General features: G+C 39.9%; 1 protein-coding gene and 1 long non-coding RNA gene across 5 annotated transcripts; one reads left to right on the forward strand and one right to left on the reverse strand.

The window, feature by feature from the left end:
- On the forward strand, positions 1 to 17,126 carry ccdc9 (coiled-coil domain containing 9). 3 transcript variants are annotated; one of them, XM_055028394.1, is made up of 14 exons: positions 1 to 86; positions 752 to 799; positions 923 to 1,027; positions 1,709 to 1,858; positions 3,503 to 3,880; positions 5,075 to 5,158; positions 5,235 to 5,399; positions 5,488 to 5,672; positions 6,956 to 7,017; positions 8,188 to 8,311; positions 8,656 to 8,800; positions 8,877 to 9,498; positions 10,172 to 10,327; positions 15,649 to 17,126. In XM_055028394.1, the coding sequence occupies exons 2-14, from the start codon at positions 797 to 799 to the stop codon at positions 15,651 to 15,653; spliced, it is 2,184 nt and encodes a 727-aa protein (XP_054884369.1). In that variant the 5' UTR covers positions 1 to 86; positions 752 to 796; the 3' UTR covers positions 15,654 to 17,126. The 3 variants fall into 3 exon arrangements, with proteins under 3 accessions (XP_054884369.1, XP_054884370.1, XP_054884371.1); XM_055028395.1 differs by having other exon boundaries at positions 8,191 to 8,311; XM_055028396.1 differs by having other exon boundaries at positions 3,506 to 3,880.
- Positions 16,032 to 25,687, reverse strand: LOC129359035 (uncharacterized). Of its 2 annotated transcripts, none has more exons than XR_008605856.1 (3): positions 25,081 to 25,687; positions 24,511 to 24,642; positions 16,032 to 16,110 (listed from the first exon to the last, which is right to left on the reverse strand). It is a non-coding gene; the product is annotated as an uncharacterized LOC129359035 (long non-coding RNA). The 2 variants fall into 2 exon arrangements; XR_008605857.1 differs by having other exon boundaries at positions 16,065 to 16,150.
- Between the last annotated feature and the right edge of the window lie 1,708 nt (positions 25,688 to 27,395).

Consider the following 27,395-nt stretch of genomic DNA (forward strand, 5'->3'; position numbering starts at 1 on the left):
GGCAGGAAGTTAGCTGAAGCTAGCTCATAACCAATAATGAAGACACCGAGGAGCATTTAGCTGCCTTTAAACGCTCCTTACAAAATGTAAATATGAAAACCGAGTGACTTTAACAGATATAAACGCGTGTTGACTTTCATTTATCGGTGTTGTTGACGTTTGCGTTTGGTTTAAATGGAGGTTTGTCGGTTTGAAACTGCTCAGACATGGCTCATGTTGCCAGAATTACATGTAGACTAACAAATATATTACTGTTGCTGATTATGAAGAACAAAACACGGGTTTATTGAGGGTCTGTACCCGTTAGAGACTGTGTGTGACCCCGGAGGCTCAGTTATTTTGAATGTGAGCGCAGCTCTAAGACGCTTAGAGAAGCTTTGGAAACGCATGAAGGATTTATTCATGTGGGTTGCTGTGTAAAAACACATCTAATATTTCACTGGATAAAATGAAAATGAATGATTGCAAACCAATTCAGACATTTTTACAAATTCACTTCTTTCAACATAAAACGTATCCATTAACTACATTCGTTAAATGTTCATCTAACATCGGGGTGTCCAAAGTGCGGCCCGGGGGCCATTAGTGCCCCTAAGAATGAGTTTGTTTGGCCTCTGACTGCAGTTGGAAACTGGTGCAGATTTGGCCCTCCGGCCGGTTATATCACCTTGATAGAAAAGATGATGTAACCTAGCTCATAATGTTAGCTAAATAAAATCTAGTTTTAAAATTTTTTATTTTTATTTTGCAGAACCAGGTTTTTCACTTGTATTTGAAGTCACAGTCCAAGGCAGCTATGGTAAGTAGAGAGAAGAAAAAAAAAACAATGAACGTGGGATATGATGGATGAAAATCCATCCCCACAAACTGTATTTTAGGATAAGTTTTCATCTCATAATTCACTGATTTTCCCTCCTCTCAGTCTTCAGCGGTGGACCTGAAGACCAAGGAGGAGAAAGATGCAGAGTTGGACAAACGAATTGAAGCTCTGAGGAAGAAGAACGAAGCTCTGGTGAAGAGGTACCAGGTAGGAAGAAATTATTTAACATGGACATACCACATATTGTCATGGTAAATACAGACTCTTATAAAGTTATGATCTTAATTTTAGGCTGTAAAAAGTACTTTAAATACACCGAATTAAGTCTCATACATACAGACGGATAGACAGATAATGGTCAGTATGATTTTCAAGTCATGAACTATTACAGTATAAATCAAATTTTACTGAACAAAGCTCCCCATATGAACAGTATTTTTTCTCAAAAATAAAAAACTCGCAATGCAAGTATCTGGAGGATCCTCCACCTTAAGGCTCCAGCAGCTTCTAATCACTGTTTGCTGCTCTATAAGGGCATTTTAACAGCTGCTCTCTTAATCCCATGAATCTGTCTAACAGAAACCTTCCTCATTAGTCTTTATCTGTACAAACCCATCTTTGTTCTGAATCAGACACAAATCTCTCCACAGTACGATAACGCTTCAGTTTTTGTTCAATATCTCATGTTTTCATATCTTGTCACTATCTGACGATTTTCGTCAGCAGAGATCTTTTCTGTTTCCCGTAGAGAAAGCATCTCTCTGGGAAAGAGCATGAACTACAACTATAATAAGCCTGTAGTTTATGCAGGCTTACCTTTAAAAACGTATAAAGTTGATTTAATGGTTTTTCTGGGGGGGCTAGTAATTTTGCTGTTGGTCCCAAAAGGAAATTGAGGAAGACAAGAAGAAGGCGGAGCAGGAAGGCATCGCTGTGACGACGCCCCGGAAACCCCGGACACATGAGCCGGAAGCGGAGAGGAGGAAGACGGAGAAGGAGAACCTGACGGTCACAGTGGATCTGTCCAAACCGGCAGGGGTCAGGCCTGCTTCTCACTGACAGCCGCTTCACATTAATCACCACAAATTATATTACCGAAACAGAAAAACAACAATAATTCAATTCTTCAATTCAAAATGTTCCCAAAGTGTTGGTACTGCGGCTCATTTCCCAACACTGCCACCTGCTGGTCACTGCGTGGAATAAACATGTTGTGATTGCTAGTTACCCATTTTTACATATCAATATTATATGCTTAATACTGACTGAATATGTTTTATAAAGATAAATACAAGCTGTTAGTTATTTTAATTTCACAAGTAAATTTAAAAAGGTCCAGTGGGTCGGCGTTTGAGACCTGCTGGGTCAGAGTTTCCCAGAGGATGAAATAATGTTGAGTCATGTAGTTAAAACATATTAAAAGTTAAAGACTCAGACCACCGGCTCACCCAAACTGATTTATCCCAGGAAATTCACTTCCACTCCTGCTGAACTATTCTCCTCCTTCGTGTTTATGGACTTTATGAAATTATTCTCTACTGAAACGGGTCTTTGAAATCCACGGCCACCTGGTCTGGATGAATTGGAACATAACGAGGCTTGTGTTTCCTAAACATCAGCAAATGAGTTTGAGTTTGTATTTCCTCTCTGTGGGGTTAGTTCAGACAGATTTGATTTGTGTCAACTGGACCTGGTAGAGCAGGGGTCTTCAACCTTTACAATCCAAAAATAAATGTTTGAACTCATTTTCAGAGGGGACCTACCTTGTCAAATTCACATTTTACAAGTTTTTTTTTTTTAATCACTGTATTTTTATTGAGGTTTTTTTCTTTCCATTCATACATACAGTTTGCGAATACAAAGAAGTGTTTATCCGACATAGAATAATATATGAAAAAACAAACAAAACAAAAAACAAGAAAAAAAAGGTTAATTAATCCCTCCATTTTACACATTTTTTAACTTCATTTGTGTCTCTAGTAGGTATAAAAACAACCCAAGCGCTTAATGGTGTCTGAAAAGCGAGCCATTTCAAAACCTCCTGATGCAACAATCAGGATTCTGCCCGTTACCTAGCAACCCCAGCAGAGTTCCGCCCGTTACCTAGCAACCCCAGGAGAGTTCCGGATGTTACCTAGCAATCCAAGCTGAGTTCCAGCATTTTTGGTCAGCTGGTTTTAGTGCTGTCTGCGCAGTACAATGGCTGCTGGAAGAGAGAAGAGTTTTGTTGTTGACTTGCATTCAGAAACCACTGGATGCAAGTCCAGTGGTTGTAGGTTGTGCAGGAGGCCCCACTTCTGCTTTTCAAAAGATGTACGGTGTATAATTGTGAATCTTTTAACAGCCATTTTTATGTGAGAGTGAAAATGTCACCTGTTTCAGACATTTAAAACAGAACTAATCAGTAATTATCAATATGAACTGATGTGAGACTCTTATATTCGTTTTTCAGTCCTAACTAACCATGTTACAAAAAAGCTAGAGCATTTTAAATGATGGAAAAAATATTTTGTGCTCCAATATTTTGTGCTCCATCATTTTTTCTGGCTTTCAGAAACGTTTTCTGCTGAAAGTTCACAATTTTAAACTGAAATCAATAGAACCGATTTGCCCGTAAACATTGTGTTAAGGTGATTATTTTGGATTTGTGTACATCTGTTCCTGTATTGTGTTTGTTTGCAGCAGGACAAGAGAATTGTGAACGACTGGAACCCCAGTACGCCCCGCAGCCGGAAGAAATCAGAGGAGAGCGACAGTCCTAAAGGTCAGAGCGATGGCCGCAGTCCCCCCAGGAGGACGGGGTCGGGCAGAGTGGGCCGAGGCGGTCAGAGAGGAGGAGTAGGAGGAGGACGCCAAGAGAGGAGGGACCGGGAGACCAGAACTCCCAGGGAGGGAGAGTCTGCTGAGCCAGGCGGCCAGGGACGGAGAGGAGGAAGACGAGGAGGAAGAGGCGGGAGAGGAGGAGGAGGAGGAGGAGGAGGAAGAGAAGGAAGAGAAGGAGGAGCAGGAAACGGAGGCGGAGAGGAAGGTACACCAGGAGGAATGGACAGAAAGTCCAAGGTGAGAAAGGCAAAGTTTATTTATATGGATGCAAAGATATGAAAACATGAGGCGATATTAATATTGAGGTTATGGCTCGATGCAAACAAAGGATCAACTTATGCTGAATTGTCAGTTAATGGTTTATTCATTTAAAATTAGTTCCAGTTGGTTAACTTAGGCCAGGCTGTTTCCCAGCCTGATAGTCCAATAGACTCGGTTCTGTTGGGACCAAAGTTCCATCATCTGCTCCACCTCCAGCTGCTGTGGTTCTGAGTCAAACCAAGCTGTTCCCCTCCTGGCCTGTGGGGGCGCTGCACCAATAATCATTGAAGGAAATGACACAAAAACCTCTGGAGATGCTGAGAGCAACTTCCTGTTTCACCAAATAGAAACTAAAACAGGATGGCATCAGATTTTACTGGTTGAAGGATTCCTTGTTAGTCTTTGGCTAAAATCTGCTCCTGCTAGCACTAGGCTAGCATGTTTGTTTTGGTTATATTTACCCAGAATGCCCTGCGCTGTAGCCCACTTTCTGCTTTTGGAGCGGGATTGGAGCTTGGCTTTAAACCAGAGTTCAACCAAACCCAGACTGAGGTTTTAAGGCAGACCAGAGTTTGATTGTTTGTATTGCACCAGAAAACGAACCGGACTTTGACTAGGCAAACAGACTGGAGGTTGATTAATGTGGACCAAACAGACTGGTGGGAATGATGCACAGCTGGACTCTTTTTTGATTCAACCAAGCAATTTTACACAAAGATTTGATTGTTGATGTTTGTTTGATATTGATAGAAATCAGTTCCTCTAAGTAAATAAGCATTGCTTAGTTACATCACCTTTTTAAAAAAGATAACTTAAGTTTTTTTAATAGAATATTTACTAAGATTAATGTTTTTATTAGTGGACAAGCATTTTTATCTACTTTGTAAGGCTTTCAAATGAAGAAATACGTTAAACTTTTATGGAAAAAAAACATACTTTTAGCGTCAGTGTTGTCCAATGCAATTATTCCTTAAAAACTTGTTTTAAATTTGCATTTGTTTTTAGTTACAGCCACTATAGTGGAAGTTTTATTATAAACTGGAACCAGTTCAGTTAGAAAATGTCATCTATCTGGTTGTTTTAACCCAGAGAAATCCCAGAATCTATATAATTATAAATATATTTTACCTCCTGTTCGAATGATGACGTTTTGTATTTGTAAAATGCCAGGAATGGGAGGAGAAAAGGCGGCAGAACATTGAGAAGATGAATGAGGAGATGGAGAGGATAGCAGAGTACGAACGAGGGCAGAGGGTATCCGAGCCGCCGGATTTAATCTCTGATTTTATTCTGTTGAGTCTCAGATTAAAGGGTTTGGTCTGTAATTCAGGTGGATGGAGACAAGCCGATCCGTAATTTTCTGGATGACCCGAGGCGTTCGGGTCCGGCTCCAGACATTGACCGGAAAGAAGGCAGCAGGAGACACGTCCGGAACTGGGGAGGGCTGGACTTTGACAACGTGAAAACGGGACACGAACTGGAGCGAGAGTGGACCGTGAGTCGTTCATGTGATCCTGAACCGTGGTTAAACGATAAACCTTTGGTATTTTAACGCCGCCCTGTTTTCCGTCGCTCCGTTACAGAGTCGGCGGCCGGGTCCGAAAGGAGGTTCTGTGGACATGACGATGTCGATGACCGGCCGCGAGAGATCAGAGTACCTCCGCTGGAAGAAGGAGCGCGAGCAGATCGACGAGGAGAGACTGGCACGCCACCGAAACGCCACGGGCCAGTGGAGGCGGGAGTGGGACGCGCAGAAGACTGACAGCATGTAAGAACGGCTTCACGTGTGTCAAACTCCAGGCCCGGGGGCCAAATTCGGTCCACCGTCACTTTTTATGTGGTCGTCACGGCTCTACATGAACCTTGAAGATAACAGTTGTGTGTTTCAAGATTATTTGAATCAAAATCAAAACAGTTTTTATTTGTTCACCCTGTCCCTAGTTACAAGTATATGTTGTATTGGGATGCACGATATATCGGCACCAACATTGGTATCGGCTGAGATTAGTCATTTTTTAACAAATCGGCATCAGTGTGATAAATAAAGCTCAGCTTATTTTTATCTTTTTCCAAAGGTGTCAGTATAAAATATTGGTTATCGGCCATAACAGCAATATTAATATTGGATATGAATATTGAGATAATTTTTTGTATTTGTGCGTCCCTAGTTGTAATTAATTAAAAGTTCATCAAAGTGATCAGCCGATACTTACACAAGAACCAGGTTAAATCTGCTGGTTTACAGTTAACAACAGTCACTCCACTGTTACCAATTCAGCAACTTTCTTGCTATATTTAGCAACATTTCAGACAAAAAATCGCTGTTGGTCAAAATTGTAACCAGCAACTCAGTCTTATTAAATATCGATAATCGGCAATTGGTAAAAATCTAGAGGGAATAATCAATAAGAAAAATTTTTCAATATTAATTTTAAGGAAATGCAGATATTTATTCATATTTTACTGGTTTGTTAATGGGTTTTATCAATACATATGGCACAACTGGCCCTTTAATGACATTCATGATCATGAAACAGCCCAAAATAAATTGTAGTTTTTCTTCATTCCTACAATTGCTTTCAGCTGCAGAAAGGCTTGTGGTCATAATCTTTTGCTCTTTACTGTCTCTGTTACTGGTGTATAAATAACATACTATTAATGAATAAACACATTTTAGCAGCTGAAACCTGGTACTGACGTCACATAAGCAAATTATAAAGTTATAAAACGGCAGAGAATTGCTTGAAAGTAAATAAGATTTGCTAGTTTGATGCCAACGGGCTAAAAGTAGCGAGGAGCTCGGCGTTCAGTAATGTACAAAGTGTTTTTCTACTGAAGGAGATTTCTAAATGTTCTGCTAATCCAGCAGAAAGGTTGTGTCGGTCATGAAGAGCGAGGTGGTCTTGCAGTGTCGCGTTGCCCTCGCTGTGTAGCCTTGCAATTACCTCGTTAAGGCACGGTCTGGCTCATTCTTCCAAACTGAAATAAGCCATAAATAAAATAAATCAAGCTAAGACGTCTGTGTTTTTCCCCCTGTGGCTTTGTCTTCAGGTTCAAGGAGGATCCGCATGTGGCTGCAGAGGGCGTAACAGCAGAGGAGGGTGGCAGGAGAGGCAAGTCGACCCAAACAGGCCGCTTCTTTTCTTACGCAACAGCCATTGACCCTCCATCACATACACACTTTCTAGCAACTTCACTCCTTCCTCCAGCTAATTAAGCTGCTTATATAAACGCTTGCTGTATTTCCCCACGGTCCAAATTAGCTTCAGCATTGAGCTTCAGTCGTTCTGTTATCGGAGGAGCTTTTATAAAAGATGCCAGCTTTCCTTTCTGCTTGATAATGAGTGGCGTCCATCACTAGCGTTGCCTTTCAAACCGATGTTTTCACGTTCATTAAAGTCTCCATGAAAGAGGGTAAAACCATGAAAAAATCTGATTTCGGCCGCATTAGCCTTCTGTGTTCAGTTTATTTGGTTGTCTAAAACGGGACATGTATTAGTATTTGTGTTTACCAGTACTAAAACATTTGTTCTGCTAACGCTAAAGTGCTACACTAATATGGTACTTTTAAGAATCTAGCGCTAAATCGCTACAATATTGTATTCAGTGGCAGCTAATGTTAATTACTACACTGTCATGGTAGCAGAAGCTAATCCTAAAGAGCTACAACAACAGGGTATTGAGTGGAAGCTAATGCTAAGGTTGTATGCTATCATGGTATTTATCAATAGCTAATGCTATGGTGCTAATTTCCACCATGTTTATTTCACCTCAAGATCCGAGGCCATGTTGTTTTGCTAGCTATGTTGCTGATGTTGCCTAACTGACCGCAGTAGGGCTTCAGTTGGCAACCAGCAGGACGCTAGTAGATTTTAAGCTGTTTACTGATGCATTCTGGGTACAGAATAAATGGCATTCGCTCCTCTACATGCCAAGGACTTGAGGAGAGGAAATGAAACCGCACCGTAAACGGTCTCCACCTACTTCAAAATAAGAGCATGCATGTGAACATTTAACTACTTTAATGTTTTTCAAAGTTAGCGAAAGCTAACGGCTGGAGTTTTCTATATTTACACGCATCCAAGCTTGTTCTGAATCGCTGTATAATTGTGTTTAAAATCTTTCTTTAATCTCGTTTGGCTTGACCTGCTTCCTTTAATGTCCTGGTTGTTTTTGTGTTTTACCTCCTGATTTCTATTTTTGTGCAGCATTTTGGGCTTTTAAAAAAAAGTCATTCATATTAAAAAGTCGGGTTTGGCTTTATCTTGCTGTGATATTTCCAGCAGACGACAGCAAGCGGCCTCCTAGAGGACCAACATTTGGTGACTTCCTGTCCCAGGGCAGAAGCCAGGGGCCCCGCGGGGACCGGAGCAGAGGACGGGGCCGAGGACAGAGGCAGAGCTACAGGTGAGTCCAGAAACCTTCCCACACCAAACGCAACATGTCAACACAAACCTCCATCTGAAGGTTCTGATCTTGCGCCGTCGTCTGGGACAAGGTGCAGAAAACATTCATAAAAGATGCTTTGATTTAGCTTGAGCTAAATTTGGTGAGCGTAGCCTTAGTTCCAGGGTATTTTGTGTGGGGAAAAAAGAAGAATTTTATTCAACAAAATCAAAATTGTTTGCATTTACCAATGCCAAACATTAGTTATGCTAAAGCTGAAGCATTACGCCAACACAGTATTTAGCAGAAACTGTTGCTACGCCGTTTACGGTGATTGACTGTTTCCTTTTCGGTCTTTTTGAAAGCATGCACGACAACCGCTGGGAAGGAGAGAAAGAAGAAGAAGAGGAGAAAGAAAAGCAGGACAAGACAAAGAATGAGGTGAAAGCTGCAGCAAAGAAAACAAAGAAAGAAGAAGAGAAACCCAAAGCTGAAACAGAAGAGCCAAAGGTAAGCGGGTCCAGCTGGAGCTAATTGTACACGAGGCCAAACTTTCTTCCAAATTTATCCTCTTTTTTTTCTTCAGGTGGAAGAGAAAAACGAAGACGAGGCAGGAGACGATGATGATGAGTGGGAGGACACCAGCGAAGAGGAGGAAGCCGGAGACAGGAGCAACTCGGAGAAAAAAGACAAGGGCAAAGCCGTCTCTTCTCCGTCGGCCAAACAACGTTTGCAGGAGAAAACGGCGGGAAGCCCGAAGGAGCAGCGGGCGCCGAGGCCCAAGGTCCGAATCCCTCCTCCTGCTGCGGCGGCGGCTCAGGAGTCATCAGACGGGGGGAAGCCCCTCAGCCCCTGCTTTTCGCTGGAGAGCCACCGCCCAGTGTCGGACTGGGGCGAGGAGATGGAGATGCAGTCGCCGCGAAGCAGCATGGGGGCGGAGAGCCCGCTGAAGCCCTCCAGCTCCGAGTCCAGCCCACCGCAGAAAAAGGAGAGCCAAGATGGCGGCGCCGGCGAACCGCGCGAGGCGCCCACGGATGAATCTGCTCCTGTGGCGGACACCCAGGAGAACGTCACCGAGTCAGAACCGGAACAGACCGCCTCAGAACCTCCGCCTGAAGCTTCGGACCTCGCCCCGTCCTCCGCTGCTCCTCAGGTCGACGAGGTCGCCGTGACATCCAACCCGAATCCACTTCCTGCTCCATCAGAAGGTAAAACATCTAACAGCCACAACTCAACCTGAAGAACATCAAAGCTGCTGTACGGTGCGAATTTGTTAAAAATATTGTTAGTTTTATTTGATGTCCCTTCGGAGTCAATAAAGTATTTTTGAATTACAATTTGAGACAAATAAACATTAAAAAAACTGAGTTTGTCTGCCTAGAAACAACCAATCAGAGGCAAGAGGAGGGTCTTAATGCTGTCAATAAATTTTATGTACGCGCTGCTCACAGGCTTCCCATTTACTTCTTTCTAATATCGGAGCCTGTCATGAATGCTAATGCTAGTTAGCGTTAGCACATTTAGCAGGGTATGCGAGGATGATTGACAGCCCTAAACCCCGCCTCCTGGCTCTGATTGGTTGTTTCTTCAGACAGCAGTAACAGCTCAGGGAGGAGGTCGGTTGGATCGATCTGCATAATATTATAGCTGTTTTCTCCTATTATTACGACTTTATTCTTGTATTATTCCAACTTCTGATGTTGTTCTCATTATTTTGATTTTTTTCTTGTAATATTACGATTATCGTCGTTTCAGTGTGACTTTATTCTCTTGAAATTATGATTTTATTCTTGTAATTAAACACTAATTTCTTATCCTGACACTGTGTTTTAGATACGATTGTGTGATATGTGCAACTTGTTTTCTGTCTCTCTCTGTCAGAGGGCCAGTCGGACCCTCCCCGTCCTGCTGAGTCCGTTAACGGCGAACAGATTTCCTCTGACGCGCCGGTAGAGAACGAAGACGACACGCCGCCTGCTGGGAGCGACGACGCCCCGGCAGCCGAAGCCGAACTTTCCTCAGATCAAACTTCATCAGGTTGGGAAGCTTTTCTCTGACTTCTGGTTCATTTGAGTCCAAAACAGCAAATAATGTTACAGAAAGAAAGACATAAAAACTAAGAGATGTACAGTTGAAACTTGAGAAATGAGGGATAAAGCAGTCTGCAAAAGCCCCTTATTCAGCAAGTTCATAGACGATACGGAGAGTAAAAACTGTCAACAATAACTACTGACAGCAGTAACATGGAGTCAGTAAAAACAAAAATCAGCCCAAATGCAACTCAATTCAAAAATACTTTATTAATCCTGAAGAGAATTAAATAAACTCCACTCAGCTTTTCCTGCATTGAAAAGGGACTAAATCAGAAGAGTCCAAAACTGAGGCCAGGGGGCCATTTGCAGCACTTGCTGTAATTTTCTGCGGCCCCTGGATGCAGCTTGGAAATTATTTAAATGCCAACAAATGGGAACTTTTTGCTTCTTTGAATCATATTTTCAATAACAAATTGTACAAATAAGTGTTTTTTTTTAATGTTAGTAAAAATGCCATTTAAAAAATCTCCAGCATTTTTTTTCTCAAACGGTAAAAAATCCAATAATTAAATACAGTTTGTAGTTTTCAAAAACGGCTCTCAGTTTATTGCTGGGGAAAAATAAACCCCAAAGGAAACGGTGCAAATTTTAAACATTTTTCAGACCTGTTTATTTTTTTTAATTAAAATGCAATTCTTATTTTACATTTTTAATTTAAAACAAAAATAAAAACACATTTTGGCTCCTGAATGATTTCAACAAGCTGATTTTGACCATTTGTGTAAAAAGTCTGGACACCCCTGAACGGAGGAGGAGTTCTTATTTTCAGAAACCAAAATAAGGTTGGGCAACTTAAATCTAATTTTCTTCTTGTTATTTTATTAATTTATTTACATTCAGTCACTCTTAGATACAAAGATATTTTATACATTTTATTGCTTATGTTTATATTTGTATCATCAATATTTAACATGTTGAATGGAGAGCTTGTCAACTAATAAGCAATTTCCCCTTGGGGATCAATAAAGCATATTGTATTCTATTTTATTAGGATACAATGGTTTAAATCAATTCAGAATAATATCAACCCTAACTTTTAAGCTTGTATGTTTTGAATCAAATCTATTTTTTGTTTAAATCGTTCAGAAACAAACGTCTTTATTGGTCATTTCCCCGTTTAGTGTCTCGTGTTTGTGTGTGAGCTCCTTGAGTCCCGATGCTTTCCATAAATCGTTAGTGTGTCCATTTGCAGAGCGGCTCCACTGGGAATGGGAATCACTCATCCTGTTGGAATCAATAATCCACTCACATTTCCGTCGTCTCAGCGCTGCGGTTTGAAAGTGGAGCTAAGTGAATAAACCACAGGCTGCAGTCATTATCCCTCTATTTACAGCCGTTTAGCTCCTGTCCTCTCTGTCGTCGCTTAAGCTAATGGAAAAGTTCGGTTTTACATATTTGCAGCATAAAAAAGAAAACCGTAAAAGGACATGAATCGGAAACCAAATGAGCCTTTTGTACTGTTTTTTTTTTAATGAATAATAAGGTAAAATTAATTCTCTTTACATTTACATGTATTTTAAAATGAGTACAATTATACGCGTTGCATCTTTTCGCAGTTCCACCCTAAAAGATGCTAAAATAAATAATGTGTGGTTCGCCTGGATATGGAAATCTGAGCCGAATTCGATATCTGATGTTAATATAACAAGATGGAAATGAATATCAGTTGTTGGTACCGGCTCAGTTTTATTTATCAGGCCAATACCAATACGTTAAAAAATGAATAATATCGTTCGATACCGATGTTGGTGCCGATACATCGGAAATCTAACGCTAGTGTGGCCAAAAACTCCTAAAATTTGATGCTACTCCATGTTTATTTACATTTTCTGGAGAAGGAAGTTGCACTCAGCGTTTCCAGAGGATGTGTCGTTTCCTTCAGTGATTCTTGGTGCAGCGCCCCCACAGGCGGGGAGGGGAACAGGTTGCTCAAAGGGTTTGATTGGTTTGACTCAGTTTAGAGAGAAATGGAACCACGACAACTAAAAATGGAACAAATGTTGCAGCTTTGTTCCCAAATAAAACTGAATCAACCAGAATGTCAGGTGTGAAAACAGCCTGAAAGTCAAGTGGACGTTTCCCTCGTTGCTTTTTATTCACCGTTTTAGGTTGGCTTCAACTAAATCAAGCATTTTCTGTGATTTTTACTATTTACGTGTTCAAGAAAATGTATAATCTCTTTACGCTGAGTTGAAATACAAAATAGATGAAGTTATATTTTACAAACGGACAGATTTACTGTACATGAAACGGCTTTGGATTAAGTGTCGTTGTCTTTAGCTGCTGTTTCTGTTTTCTCTGTCGGGTCTAAAATAGATCCTGTCAGCTCAGGCAGCAGCTTGTCCAAAAAAGGAGTTGATTGCTGTGGAGGAATCTCCAGACCGAAGCCGTCATCTAGACTAGATCAGTGTCAGTCCCGCTCTCCGAGCCTGAAGTACCGGCTCGTCCCAAACCGCGACCTCATAACGCAACCCAGAGAAAAACTTTATAAATGAGGAAATTAAATAATTAAAGGTGACTCATTGTGCTTCCTTTAAGGTTAAGATAGGTTTAAGGTCTATTAAAAACATATTTGTTACATTTTCTTGGATGATAGCTTCAAACTCCTGTTTGCTGAAGTCACTGTTAAGTTAGTTTTGTTTTATTTAAAGAATCTTAAAATATTTGCACTAGTAACTACACCAAATATTCTTGGTAGGATTTTTTGTTTTTGCAGTGTAAAACAAGCTCACCAAACATGCTGGAGCTTGGATGGGGTTGGTAGGTAACGGCGCAGCGCTTGCTCATTTGTGTCGTTTCGTTCCAGAGGTTTTTCAAATGGCTCATTTTCCAGACACCAAAAAACACAAAATTATTGCCAAAAACCAGCCGAGTGTTTTTCTTTTTTATGCCCAGGCTGTTTTTAGGAGCAATAGAAACCCAGAGGAAATCAGAGACATGTCCAAAATGCATAATAGGTCTTTTAAAGATATTCTAGATCATTTAATTAGTATTTATTTTGATTATTTCTAATTTACAACCAATGATACATTATGTTAAATATTTAAGCAATATGGCAAATTTAAAGTTATCAATAAATTACTATGAAATGTCAAAGTCACACATTTTAATTGGTTTTGTTTTATTTTCAACTTGATTTATTTTTTGAAATAAATAATTAATGGATCTTCAGGTCCGAATAATTTGTAAGATATTAAAAACTTAAACATTTCAGGAGCCATTTTTATGTTTTTTCCAAACGACTCTCTCAATATTTACTCACTGACAAAAATGTGAGTCTTAAAACATGTAAACTGTGAAACCGAGTCGGCCATTGTTTGATTTTCTCCAGAATAAGGAGGAACACTGATTGCATTTTCGCTTCTGGTAACTGGTGTGTGATTACCAGCAGAAGTCAGATGAGCTCATGTGTGTGTTATGCGTGTTGCGATCGGGGCGGGGATCAGGAAACCAGGGAAATCAGAGGCACAATTAAAGCTCTTAAACGGCTCGTTTGGAGGAAATGAGCTGCAGCCTGCGGGAGCGACGGCGGCGGCGCAGAGACCAGCGAGGCGTTTCCAGCCCGATTGAATTAAATCTCCTCGTGTTTCTGATGCTTCCTGCTGCACGACACGGCAGCGGCGACAGGAGACCGTACACAAAAACAAAAAACCCTTTCAGGAACAAAAATAAAAAGCAAACGCTACAATGTCGCCCCAAATCCAATTTCAGCAGGGGAGACATTGGTTGCTCTGACGATTCCCAGCTAAAGTAGCTAACCGTTTATCAGAGAGAATGAAAAACTGAATAAAAAGTCTTAAAGGTGATTTATAGGTTTTATAAAGGCAGAGCGGTAAATCAATTGTTTTATTAATCGCTATTTTGGTTTCTGAAGATTTAATTTTGAAAAAATCATTTTTTCCACCAATTCACTGCTTGGGTTTCCACATATTGGTCGGCCATCTTGTTTGAGAAGCTTCCATCTATTTGGACTTCAAATTTAGGTCAGCTCTACAATAAAGTAAGATTTATTACTGTTTATTACACTGTAATTAAATCGTAATATTGCAATTATAAAGTAATAATTACACCAGCATTAAGGCGTAACATTCGGACCACAAAGTATTAATTTTATGAGAACTCCAATATGAAAAATAAAGCAAAACTTGGAAGTTAAAAGTTATACTTTTGCATAATTTTTATAGAAAATACTTGAATAATTGAAATACGTGAGTTCTTAACATATCAGCATCAAATTATTCTGACCAGCAGGACTTTAAATCGCACTGACTCAGTTTGTCACATATTGATGACTCTAAGATAAAGACGTTTAAAAATGAACAGAATTATTTTCCCACTATTTAATTCAATTATTGCAACGAGTTTATTGTTCACTGGGTGAGAAAGTCAGTATTTTGTTCCTTGCTTTTTGGCCCCTGACTCATTTTGATTGGTCCGTTTTGGCCCTGGTGACAGAGTTTGGTCCGCCCTGATTCAGCTGAGGATTCAGTGGCGTTTGAAGCAGCAAAGAAAATGAGTGAAACTGTTCCTTTAAAGTCTGTCACCCATTCATTCGTCTCGGCGGCTTCATTTACTCTGATTCTCTCTATTTGCATCTGAAAACACTTGGATGCTAAAATCAGACTTCTTCAGGACCATTAATCGATTCTTCTGACCATTAATCAATCATTTTGATAAATAAACTTGGCAGATTTTTCATTAAATCCTTAAGCTTTTTTTAAAATACAATATTAGAAAAACATTGTAAGTAATAATGCAATTCATTGTTAAATAACAAATGTTTAGTGAACAGTTAGTCATTAAAAGCAACAGCTCAGTTCTCTGCTTGACGTATCAATACAGTGAATCTGTATTGATTGTTTTGATTATCTGATTATTGATTTGATAGCAGAAGCTACTCAATACATTTTTTTATGCAGAATTTGAACCAAGAGAAGCTAAAACTGAATCTTTTTGTTTTGGGTCGAACTTTATTTTTATCTTAATTGCAAAACGTTTGTATCTTTTGTACAGTTTTTTTGGCTTAATTACTAAATTTATTGCTGTTTCAGCAAATTACCAATCCAATTAATCACCAATGAATTACCATCTATTAATGGTTTTAATCATGACTAATCCAATTATAACGATTTATCACAATTACTCCATTCATTAATCACAAGAAATCAAATTAATCACAACTAATTAATGATTAATTAATAATTAATAACATCAGTTTGAGTTTTTCTCTCCATCTTATCCTTTTCTTTATGTTTCTGCCAACAGGTTGAGACGGACAGGAGAGGGAGCAAAACACTGGGGGCGCCGAGGTTTACGTCTAAATATGACTTTAATCATCATCATCATCATCATGAGGAAGAGGAGTGGCGGAGCTTCACACAACGGACCAACCGGTCACTCTCAGCTGGTTTCAAGACTTTGGATCCATCTGATCCGCCGCAGCATCGTCTCCATCTGATCCGCCGCAGCATCGTCTCCATCTGATCCGCCGCAGCATCGTCTCCATCTGATCCGCCGCAGCATCGTCTCCATCTGATCCGCCGCAGCATCGTCTCCATCTGATCCGCCGCAGCATCGTCTCCATCTGATCCGCCGCAGCATCGTCTCCATCTGATCCGCCGCAGCATCGTCTCCATCTGATCCGCCGCAGCATCGTCTCCATCTGATCCGCCGCAGCATCGTCTCCATCTGTCTCTCCAGGATTCTGAATGTTTTCATCCAGGATTTCTTCCTCCGGTGAGAGACGAACCACATGTCAACCTGGAGTCTGGATTTGGTTTGTTGAAACAAAAATCTGTTTTTTCCACATTTATTACATCAAATCATGGTTTGAAATCTTAAATGTTTAATTTCTCTTGTCGTTTTCTCACTTCAAATTTCTTTCATGAACAGAAATCTGTGTAAAAAGGGGCATTTTTAGCATCTTTTGGCACCTTTTCCTAAAATAATGATATAATCTAGTTTGGGTCAAACCTCATTTTCAGCAAAGTGAGTTAAATTCAGATATTTAGATTAGAAATGACCACATTGTACCACATTATTCACAATTTTGCAGAAAAAACTGGCTTGGTGACGTTATGAAGTCACCTGCAGCCGCTAGCGATGCTAAGCTAGTTGATTCAAAGCTTCGCTCTCAGGTTAAAGCGTAATTGTTGGTTTTAAATCCACCTGGAGGATGCGAGTAAAGGGGACCTGACTCATTAATCCATGTTGTAAATAAGATCAAGTGACTGGAAGGATTTGAATGTGAACTGATGGAAATGGAGGCAACATGGCGTCCGAGTCTGAAATGCTGATTATTATGTTGCTTGGATTTAAATCATAAAGTCTGTTTTTACTACATTTTTAATGAAATGCTGCATCATATCAAATCATGTTTTTAATTTTGAACAATCGTGTTTTGCTTTAAAGCGGCTCCTCTTTTCTCTTCATCCATTATGTCTGAGTTTGTTGCCACAGCGACGCAAAGAACAACACTGCCTCTGATGCTCGAAGTTTGTTTTTGTACTTTAAGTTTCCTTAAAATGATGTTTTGTTGGATGCAGTACGTGTGTTTTGTCTCTCCCCTCATACCTCAGCAGACCAAGAGGGTTTTTATTTGGTTTGTTTGAGTTTTTCCTCGTCTGTAGATGTTGTTTTATCCGAGCAGCTGTGTGGCGTTTGAGGACAAAACGACAAACTGATTGCTTTACAGTCTTTGTGTCTGGTATCTGATGAATAAAAATCATGAATTTGGGTTCAAAGATGCCGCAGTTTCTCTCTTTTTTTATGTCCTGCAGTTGTTCCTGGTAAATCCAGTATGTAAAGTCAGTCGGTTGCTTTAGTTTTGTGTTCAAACTTGTTTTTCTGGTGGTGGAAGAAAAAAATCTGGACGCTCCACCATCCAAACAGCAGATCGGTCGCTACAACTTCTCCACAGGACCGAGATGAGCACCTTGGGACAGTTGGGACATTTTTGAAGAGCCATTCTTCACTTGCTCGTTTTTTGGTGTCTGGAAAACAAGCCAAGTCAAAAACCTCCAGGAAGCTTCAACTTTCTCAGTATTTTCCACATAATGCCGTCTACTTCATAAAGTCCAATTCCTGCTGCAGCAAAAACTGCTGCAGCAAAAACAGCCCACAGCATGACGCTTCTGCCACCGTACTTCAGAGTTAGGATGGTTCAAACTTCCCTGTTTTCCCTCCAAATGTAAGGATAGTTATTATGACTAATGAATTAGTAACTGGTTTATTAGATTCAAATTAGTTTTGGATCTTTAATGGACTTGTATATTTCATTAACATTTTGATAATTGCCAAGCAGTTGAAGCTAAAAAAAAAATAAATCAGTTCTTGTTTTGTTTATCTTTTTCAATTAAATGAATTTCGTGGCCCATCAGTAGTTTTTGTTTGCTAGCTTCGGCCCTCTGGGCGGAAAGTTTGGAGAAATTAAAGACGGTAATTCTCTGAATATCTCTGTCTTTATAAGGAATTAAAAGTTTAACTTAGTTTTATATTAACTTAAAAGTTCCTTATAAATATTTCTAAATCATTAATCAGATTAATCGCCCAATTAATTTGCTGGAAAAGCTGATTTTGTTAAAAATGTTTTCAACTTGTGACTCAGTTTTTGTCTTCCTAGAATAAAAAATTAGTTTATAAATTGTTTCATAATCCTCCCCAGATTAATGAGGAGCAACATTTATGTTTGTTCATTTAGTAAATCTCTGAGCTCAGATGATTTCTCTGTTTTATGATTGAAGAAACCAGCTGCAGTTTTCCCTGCTGCAGAGTTTTCCCTCCCGGACCGGAACCAGAACCAGAACCAGAACCTCTGTGGTTCTGGTCTCTGCTGCGGGACGTTTCTCTCAAACTAGGGCCCAATCGCTGGATGTTGCGTCCTTTCAGCTCCTCCTCGACCCAAACGGCGTCAAGCCGGACAGGAACGCAAAGAACCAGGCAGGAAATGATGCTGGCTGCTTTTCAAAATAAAATCTTGAACATTATCGGGATTTCTTGTTTAAAGCGAGGATCTCACTGCAGCAAAATACCAAAATAGAGAAAGAGCCAGTTTTGTTTTTCATGCTTCTTTATGTCACATTTTTCTTTCCAAAATAAACTTCTGTTATGCTGATTGGTTGTAAATTGGGCCATAAAGTTTATTAAACAGAAAAAAACCTGAAGCTGAAAAAAAGATCCGAAATGTAAAAAAACGAACTTTTTAAAACTACTTTTCAAAAAGTGGCTTTGAACATTTTATTTTCAGTTTCACTTATTTTTTTAAAGTTTATATCAGCTTCATATTTTTTCTCTTTAAAAATAATTTTTCAGCATCAAAACTTTTCTGTCAGTATAACTATTTTTTATGTGAACAAAATATTGTAATTTGCCCCCAATTTAGCCCCATATTGTCGCGTTCGCGTTTCAGCTGCGCGCCTTTATTTTGAAAGCGCTTACCGGAAGCTGTGCGTGCGGCTGTCCGCAGCTTCACAGCGGTCCCATGCAGCTCCTGCCTGGACAGCATCAGTGAGTTCAGTTCCCCGGAGCGCAGAGGACTCTGCGGGGTCACGGAGCTGCAGCGGACCGAACCCGAACCTGCTGGCCCTGCGACCGGCACCGGAACCAGAGGCAGACCCATCCGGACCGCCGCGGACTCCAATGAACACACCGCATCCGCCTGAGGAGCAGAATCCAGCGCTGGTTCCGAGATGAAAGCGGTCGGCAGGCAGGTCGGGGTTTCCTCCGAGACGCCGAACGGAGACACGAAGCGGAGGCCGAGTTACCCCGGAGAGCTGCGGGCGAAGCACGCCAACATGTCGGCCAAGATCTGGGTGAAAGTGGCCATGGCCATCGCGTACTTCTTCAGCGTGTCCGTGGCCGCCTTCATCCTGGCCATCTACTACGCGTTCTTCTGGAAATCCAACTCTGCGCTCGGGAACAGCACCGAGGTGCCGAACCGCACCGACGCGCCGAACCGCACCGAGTGCGTGCCGAGTTCCGGATGACTGCGCGGGACGCGGCAGACAGGTGAACGCACACACCTGACAGGGCCGCGGGGTGATGGAGAGGATTCTGCACGGATGGAGGAGAAGCGTTTCCGTTTTCATCCCAGAACCCTCTGGGTCTCATTCAAACAGACACACAAACGTCGTTTTTTGGACTTTTAGGAGTTCAGATGCTGCCCTTCTGTCAACCTTTACGCCAGGGCCGGATGCAGTTTGTCCCGCCTCTGGGTACCCAGGGGCCCAAAAGACCCCACAAGTTCCTCCGGATGCAGGAACCGCCTGCAAAAGAGATGCTTCACAAAACGCCTGATTCGGTTTGATTGGGTAACAAAATACATTTTCCTGCTGACGTCACCGTGTCAAACAACTAAACAAATGAAAATCAGTTCCTCTCCTCGCCTGTGGGGGCGCTGGAGGAAACATTGAGCCTCGCTTCCTTCTTCACAAAAACAGAGTCGCATCAGATTTCTGTTTTTGGTTAAAAAAAAAAAGCAAAAAAAACCAAGCTCCTTCTCCCACTGGCACGCGATCAATACATTTGGTTTAATTGTATTTACCCAGAATGCCCTGCGTTGTAGTCCGCATCCTGGTGTTTGGAGTGGTTTCCATCTCAGATGTGTTTTCCCACCTGATAGGGAACCAAAATTGAAACACAAAGTCAAACCATCCAAACTAATTGAAAGACTTGTTCCCTTCCTCGCCTGTGGGGGCGCTGTACCAAGATCCACTGAAGAAAACGACACAAAAACCTCTGAAGAAGACACTGAGCGTATCTTCCACCACCGCAAAAATGTAAACAAAAATGAAGTAGCATGAGATTTTAGACTCATTTGTTTGTTTTGGTTGGATTTACCCAGAATGCCCTGCGTTGTAGTCCACTTCGTGCTGTTTGGAGCGGTCTGCATCTTAGATGTGCTTTTCCCACCTGATAGGGAGCCAAATTTGCAACATTTGCTATATTTTTAGCTGCGGTTCTCTTTCACACTGCACTGTTCCCCTCCTCGCCTCTGGGGGCGCTGCAGTAATAACCACTCAAGGAGACGACACAAAAAGGAATTTTAACCAACTTCCATCAGTTGTAGGATTTCTCTTTTGTCTTTTGTGAACAAAAAACAAGCTACAAGCCATTTTTCCTGCTAGCGCTATTTAGCAGGTTTGTTTTGGTTGTTTTTACCCAGAATGCCATGCGCAGAATCCGCATCATGCTTTTGGAGCGGTCTAAAGTTCGCTTGCCGTTCATATATGCATTCAGACCACACCAGAGTTCACTTCAACCAAACCGAGAGCGAGGTTTGTACACGGACCAGAGTTCCATTATTTTGATCCAGTTATGCTTTAACTGCGTAACTGTTTCTAGAACCGGAGTTTCTAGAAAAGCGGACCGGAGTTCGATTAAAGCGGATTGAACTGGGCTGGTGAGAATTCATCCCAATAGGATTAGCGCTTAGCTGTCAAGCCAGCAATGCAAACCCACAGAGGCTTTAATTAGTCAAGCTGAGTGGGCCCCATTGTGAAGTTAAAACCCAAATCCATATGGGGCCCAAAAAACATGTGATGGCTGGGATTAACTACACTGAAAAAAAGACTGGAGCTCCAATTTAAAAATAAAAAAAGAGTCGATCTGTTACATGTAATCAAATTAAGTTTGTCAAACTTACTTCATTTATGTTTGTTTAACATGACAACTTAATAGACTTAATATATTCACTTGGATAAACTTCATTTTTTGAGTTGGATCACCTGTTCTCTTTTTTCAGTGTAGAATGTTTTAACAACTTGCTGCTTTTTTTAATCTTTGTTGGACAGAAATGGACTCTAATGCCACATCGTTTCCACTCCTTATGTCGACATAAAGGTAGCATTTAAACTGTCTGGAGTGAAAAAACCTAAAAACAATCACGTTTTTCAGCGTTTTTCTTCTGAAGTATCTAAATATTCACATTCTCTGCAGCAGAATCGATTCCCTGCATGAACCACAAAGCGTCTTGACTGCTGCTCCTGTAATCCTTATAGAAGTTTTTTTAAAAACATGCATTGTTGCTGCTCAGTAATCCACCCATGCTTTAACTCAGGGGTGTCCAACATGTGGCCCGGGGGCCATTTGTGGCCTTTAGAACCATTCTGAATGCTACCAATTTGCAGCATTAGTGGTCATTTAAAAAAAAAAAAATTAGGAAATATAATCTGAGGAGAGGATTAAAAAAACAAGTTTATTAATAAATACACTTATTAATAAACTTGTCTTTTGAAGAAAGTTCTCATTTATGTTGCTGGAAATAGACTAAAAAGATTTTCTAAACCAAAATAAAAGTTACACTGCAAATCACAAAATCTAGTCATTTTGGTTTAGCTTCTAGTGCAAATAACTTAGTACTTTAAAAATAAGAGAAAACTATTTGTTTTTTTCCAACATGTAACTTTTCAATAATTTCTTAATATTGATAAAAAAACTACCAAAAACTACCAAAAACGACAAATTATGAAATAATCTGTCAATGGAACTACAATTCAGTTGCTAGGTTACGGGTTGGGCTTGGCTGGGGTTGCTAGGTAACGGTGAGCTTGAACTTTTTCATCAATATTAAGAAATTAGTGACTTAAAACAAGTTAATATTTTTTTGCTCAGCAGTTACTTGTAAGTTAGTTTGTCGCTTTTCAAGTGTCCTTAGATATTTGCATTAGAAACTGTTTGACCAAACTTACTTGGTAAGATTTTGTGTTTTTGCAGTGCAGGAAAATGTCCACATTCTATTAAGGCAAAAAAACGTTGCTACTTTGCTTCATTAAAATATTGCAAAAGAAGAAAAAGTAAAATCACAAAGTAATTATTTTGCGTTTGAAGTTGGAGAAACAAAATGGCCCCCTCCAGCGTGGGGATTCTGGCCCATGTTGCAAACGGTTTGGACGCCCCTGCTTTAAGACCCTTTTAAGAGCGGAAAGCTGAAACTAAGACACTTTAAATCTGCCCAGGAGGAGAATCGCTCTGCATCTGTTGAACTCTACCCAGGAAGACAACAAACTCCTGCAACTTTTTAATAATATAAGAAAGACGCGAAATGATGGACCGAGCCCTCCTGCAGCAGAACGGTTGCCTTCTTCCTTTTTCTTTGCACGGCAGGGAGCTGTTTTCATTCAGGTACCAAGAGGAGATGTAGCCTAAACCAAGTGGATGATTAACTTTTTTTTATCATCGTTTTTTAGCGCTGCTTTTGTTTAGCGTCGCCTCACAGAAATTAGGATAAATATTACAACGTTGTGTCACACTGATTCTGAGGACACCGTTTGTTGGCCTCTCTTTATAATTTAGACTGCAGTCCTTAAATGTAGCCAGACTGTTTCATTTACTGTTATGATATGATAAACTATGCATTTATTCCAGACTGCGTGTGTGTTGTTGTCACTGCGGTGGAAACAGACGACCTGCAGGCTGAAACACGGCAGAAGGGAAGCAGCCATGCTGACGTCACTTTGATTCTGCTTTCGATCTCACACGTTTCTAGTTTGTTTGAATTTTTACGGGAGGAAAGGATCTTTACTGGGTTCTAAAATTTGCCCAAATGTAACACTAAATGTAAGAAAAATATAGGTTTTAAGGAAAAATGCAAAGGGAACATGAAAATGCAGCCTTATTATGCAAATTTCACATTATGTACACTGCAAAAGCAAAATATTAACAAGTAACTGTGTCTTATTTTCTAGAGCAAATATCTTAGTACTAGAAATGAGGAAAAACCCCACAAGTAGCAACACGCTGTCGCAAGACAGTTAGCACAGCATGTTGTGAATGCTAAAGCTAGTTAGCATAGCAATATGGTAAAAATGTCTTGTCACACATAAAATAATCAATCAGTGGAACAAGCACATTTTTTTTATCAGCATTAAGGAATGATTAACTCCAAATAAGCTCCTATATTTTTTGTTTGGAGTTTCTATAAGTTGTTTTTATTTCAACTGTACTAAGATATTTGCATTAGAAACTAAACCAAAATGACTCAGTAAGATTGATTGTGTGTTTTTGCAGTGTAAGTGAAATACTCTCCCAGTGGAACTAGTAGTTTCAGAATAAAGAACATAAAATGCTGATTTCCCTGCATGCAGTTCTGCATCTGATCCTGTTGTTTTGCCATTTCCTTCAGTTGGAATCACAGAGGAAATAACAGGCCCAGGAAAACCAGAGCCATGTGTTTCAGCCAGTCTCCTGTCGCCTCCTGTCACGCTCGCTCTAAATCTCATCATGTTTTGCTCCGGAGATTTTAACTTCATGCATTATTTGCTGCGGCTCAGCCGTAGCCTTGTGCAGCTGCTGGAAGGTGGCTGCGCCTCCTCCGATCAATAATTAAATCAGCAGCAGCAGAAGTTTTCAGCTGCGGTTCTGCAGCTGTGACCTGAAGACTGAGCCCTGGCATGACTCAGCAGATCTCTGAGCTTCAGACTGCAGCAGCAGCAGCGACAAAAAAGCACCAAAAAAACCCTCTGCTGCAGAACGCATCGCCCCAACCGCTCCAAGGCTTCACTGTTTGCTCCTTTTCTCTCCTGCAAACATCTGCAGCGCAAATGGAGCGACGGAGATAAAGTGCAGGCTCTGCATCATTCATTGATGTTGATTTTAATCTGCTGTTTAAATTAAATGCTGGAAATGTTTTGGGGGTTTGGTGCAGGGTTTGCTGGTGAAAGAAAGATTTTCTCTCTTTAAATCCTGCATATTGTTCAGCTGCAGTGCTGATAATTCACCAAAAATAAGCAACAATGAGCCTAAAAACTATAAACAGCAAAAGGCTCGTTTTGTTCTCCACAGGAAAAATATTAATAAACACAATTAATGCAGTAAAAAAAACAGAAAAATTGATGCATAAAACAATGAAACTAGCCATTATTTTAGTAATTGATTTTTCTGACAATTAATCATAAATATTCTGCAGATTCTTGATGTAACCATTTAAACTTATTTTAAATATCATAAAAATGATCTGATTTTGTTGTTCTTTCAACAAATAGACTTTTTTGACTCTGTGTTTTCCAGTTAACGATCAATCGATTACTAAACTAGTTGTGTTATTTCAATATTCAATTATTCATCATAAGTCTGATTAATCATTTCAGCCTTAAATTAAACTCAAAAGAAATAAACAAATAACGTTTTTACCTGATGTTAAGGAACCAATAGTTTCTCCACAGCTGCAAGATTCCTTTTCTTCTGGGATATTTTGTTACTGATCCGGAACCGGAAGTGATCCACGCCATCTTAGTGGCCAAGCATAGCAGAACAGAACCATGGCTTCCAGACCAACAGAAAGAAAATATGTGGGAACTCTTGACCAATGTGCAGCAGAAAGATACATGAACAAAATGGCTGCTGTCAGGATCGATGAGCAAGCTCCAAACGTGTTGTTTGTTTACTATTGTTTACTCCATACCAACTGCCTACCAAGATGGCTGTCAGTTACAAAGTTAAGGGAAGTGTGACATCACATCAGAAATTTGAAATCATCAAACTTCTGAGCTTTAGTTTTTGTTCTTTCAATTATTTGATTATTTGACAGAATTTGGAGAAATCGATTAATATTATACTATTATTATTTGTGTGCATTTTTTTCTACATAAACAAAGTGCCAAAAAAAAAATCATAATTCGAGAGCAAATAAATACAAGTAGAGTTGAGAAAATCTTCAAAAAAGAAATAAAACAGAAAAATTACAGAAAATAATGTTTTTACCTGATTTAAAAGAACCAATAGTGTCTCCACAACCAAAACAAAATAAAGTTGGGATGTTAAACTAGCACGCCATCATCCATCTGATACTGAAGCCAACTTGGTACTGATTATATCAATATTTTGGATAGAAGAATGATTCTTTAAAGCGACAGGTAGCATAGCCTGTTGGGAATGTTAAGCTAGCCAGCATAGACTTTTGGGAATGCTACATTAGTAAGGATAGCCTGTTGGGAATGCTAAGCTAGTTAGCATAGCCTGTTGGGAATGGTAAGCTGGCTAGCATAGTCTGTTGTGAATGCTAAGCTAGCCAGCGTAGCCACCCATGACATCGTTTTTTTTGTTTGTCCGCCATTAGCTGAAGGTTCTTCTAACCGTTTTTGCAGTTCAAATTCTCTCCTTTTTATGTGTCTGGACCTTGTGACCCGTTTGATAACCGTTGTTCTGTTTTTACACTGAACTTGGCAACCCGCCACTAATCGGTTCTCTGATTCAGAGATGAAAGAGTCCAGATCAGATCGCCTCCCCTGAGGGAACCTTTCCATTTCAGGTGCGGAACATTAACAGCCTGCAGAACAAACAGCTGATGCGTGAATGAACAGCAGCGCGAGTGAAGACAACATGGACACATTAATAGGATTCAAAAGAAAAAAAACATAATGTGAGTTTTTCTAACTTTTTATATTCTCTTTGGTTTTATATTCAATAAAAACACATCTATTTAGTGAATCATTAAAGAGGTCAACTGAAGTGACAAAAATCCCGACTCCCCATAAACGTGCCTGTCTTTTGAATGTTCATCATGTTTTTTTATTCTTGCAGATGCAATAATTTATTAACACATTCTTATAAAATCTTTTATCTCTGCTTTGCTTCTATCCATTATATATTTAATCTATTGGTGAACAGATAAAAATAAATCATTTTTAGATTTGACTGCAAGTAATTCGGATTAAATCCTTCACTAAAGTTTATAGCCAAGCGTGAAAAAGGTTTAACATCTTTATTTTCTTTGAATTTACACAAATAATGAGTTTAAATGGCAAATGCAAACTTTCTGTAAAATCAGGGAGCAGACTCAGCAAAAAAAAAAAAAAAAAAAAACATTTTCCACAAAGATAAAAGGTGCAAATTAGCTTTAAAAGTACATCACTAATTAGCACTTTCAGCTCTTTTGCGGTTTATTGATCTCAGTTTGCAAAGCGATGAGAAAAAGTCAAAGTTTCTGGGACAAACTGAAGGAGTTTCTGCTGCAACCCAAAGCGACTCTTGCACCTGCTCAGGACGTTTAAGATAAAAATTTACGTAAGTATAGTTATTTCACTTTTTCAAAAGGTAATTTAATCTCCTTGATGTATTTTTTGGGGACTGAGACAAACACAAGTGAAGAGGAAGGGAAATTATTCCCTGAAAAGTGTGGCTTGAATTTGATGTGATTGTGCAAAAACTACCTTAGAAAAGAATTAGTCAGAATTTTTAAAAATTATTTTTTATTTATTAATGAATGTGGCTGGGTTGAAATAACTGAACAGCCTGTAAAAAGTTTGTGTGGCTCAGCGGAAACTGGAGCGGGACATTTGGTGCAATGCAAGGATTCAACCACTAGAGGTCAGTGTTGGATATGTGACGCTGCAGCGATTCTTTCTGTTTTTATTTGTTTCTTTCTTTCTGTCCCTTTCTTCCTTCCTTTCCAGGTGTTTGTTTCCTTTCTTCTCTCTTTCTTTTATTTCTTTATTCCATGATGCCAACAGAAATTGCCGCAGAAGAGATCTAAAGTAATTTTTTAAATTTTGATTTCTACTTTAAGGGACATTAACAAATTAGGAACATTTCTGTTTGATCTCATTAATAATCTCTCTGTGTTTCCGGCTGTATTGTTTTGGTTTAGTCAGCGGAGGACAATGTCTCTGTCATCATCCTCATCCTCTTCCTCCTCCAGCAGATTGAGCCAGAACAAACTTCCTTTCTAATCTCTGATCAGAAACATGAACACGTTGTTCTGCTCCGCTTTTAAAATGAAATCATTTAGAGATTGTCCTTCCCTCTGTTGTAAACTTTAAATAAATGTTCAGTTTTGTTTCACCTCGGCTGGTTTCCAGCTCTGGTGTCGTCAAAATATTTTTTTCCCCCCAAATGGCTCCTGCAGCAGGAAGGAGGACAAAAGGAAACTCAAAATCTAGCTGTTTGTTTTGTCTTTGTTTGTTTTAATTATTTCAAACAAATTAACACACACGCATATTTTTTGGTGGTTTGACCTTTCTGACCAAAACAAATGATGATTCCATATAACTGACAACAACAGGACTCATCAAAATAAT

The sequence above is a fragment of the Poeciliopsis prolifica genome, unplaced genomic scaffold, assembly GCF_027474105.1.
Source record: "Poeciliopsis prolifica strain line A6 unplaced genomic scaffold, Auburn_PproV2 SCAFFOLD004, whole genome shotgun sequence".
Lineage (NCBI taxonomy): Eukaryota > Metazoa > Chordata > Actinopteri > Cyprinodontiformes > Poeciliidae > Poeciliopsis > Poeciliopsis prolifica.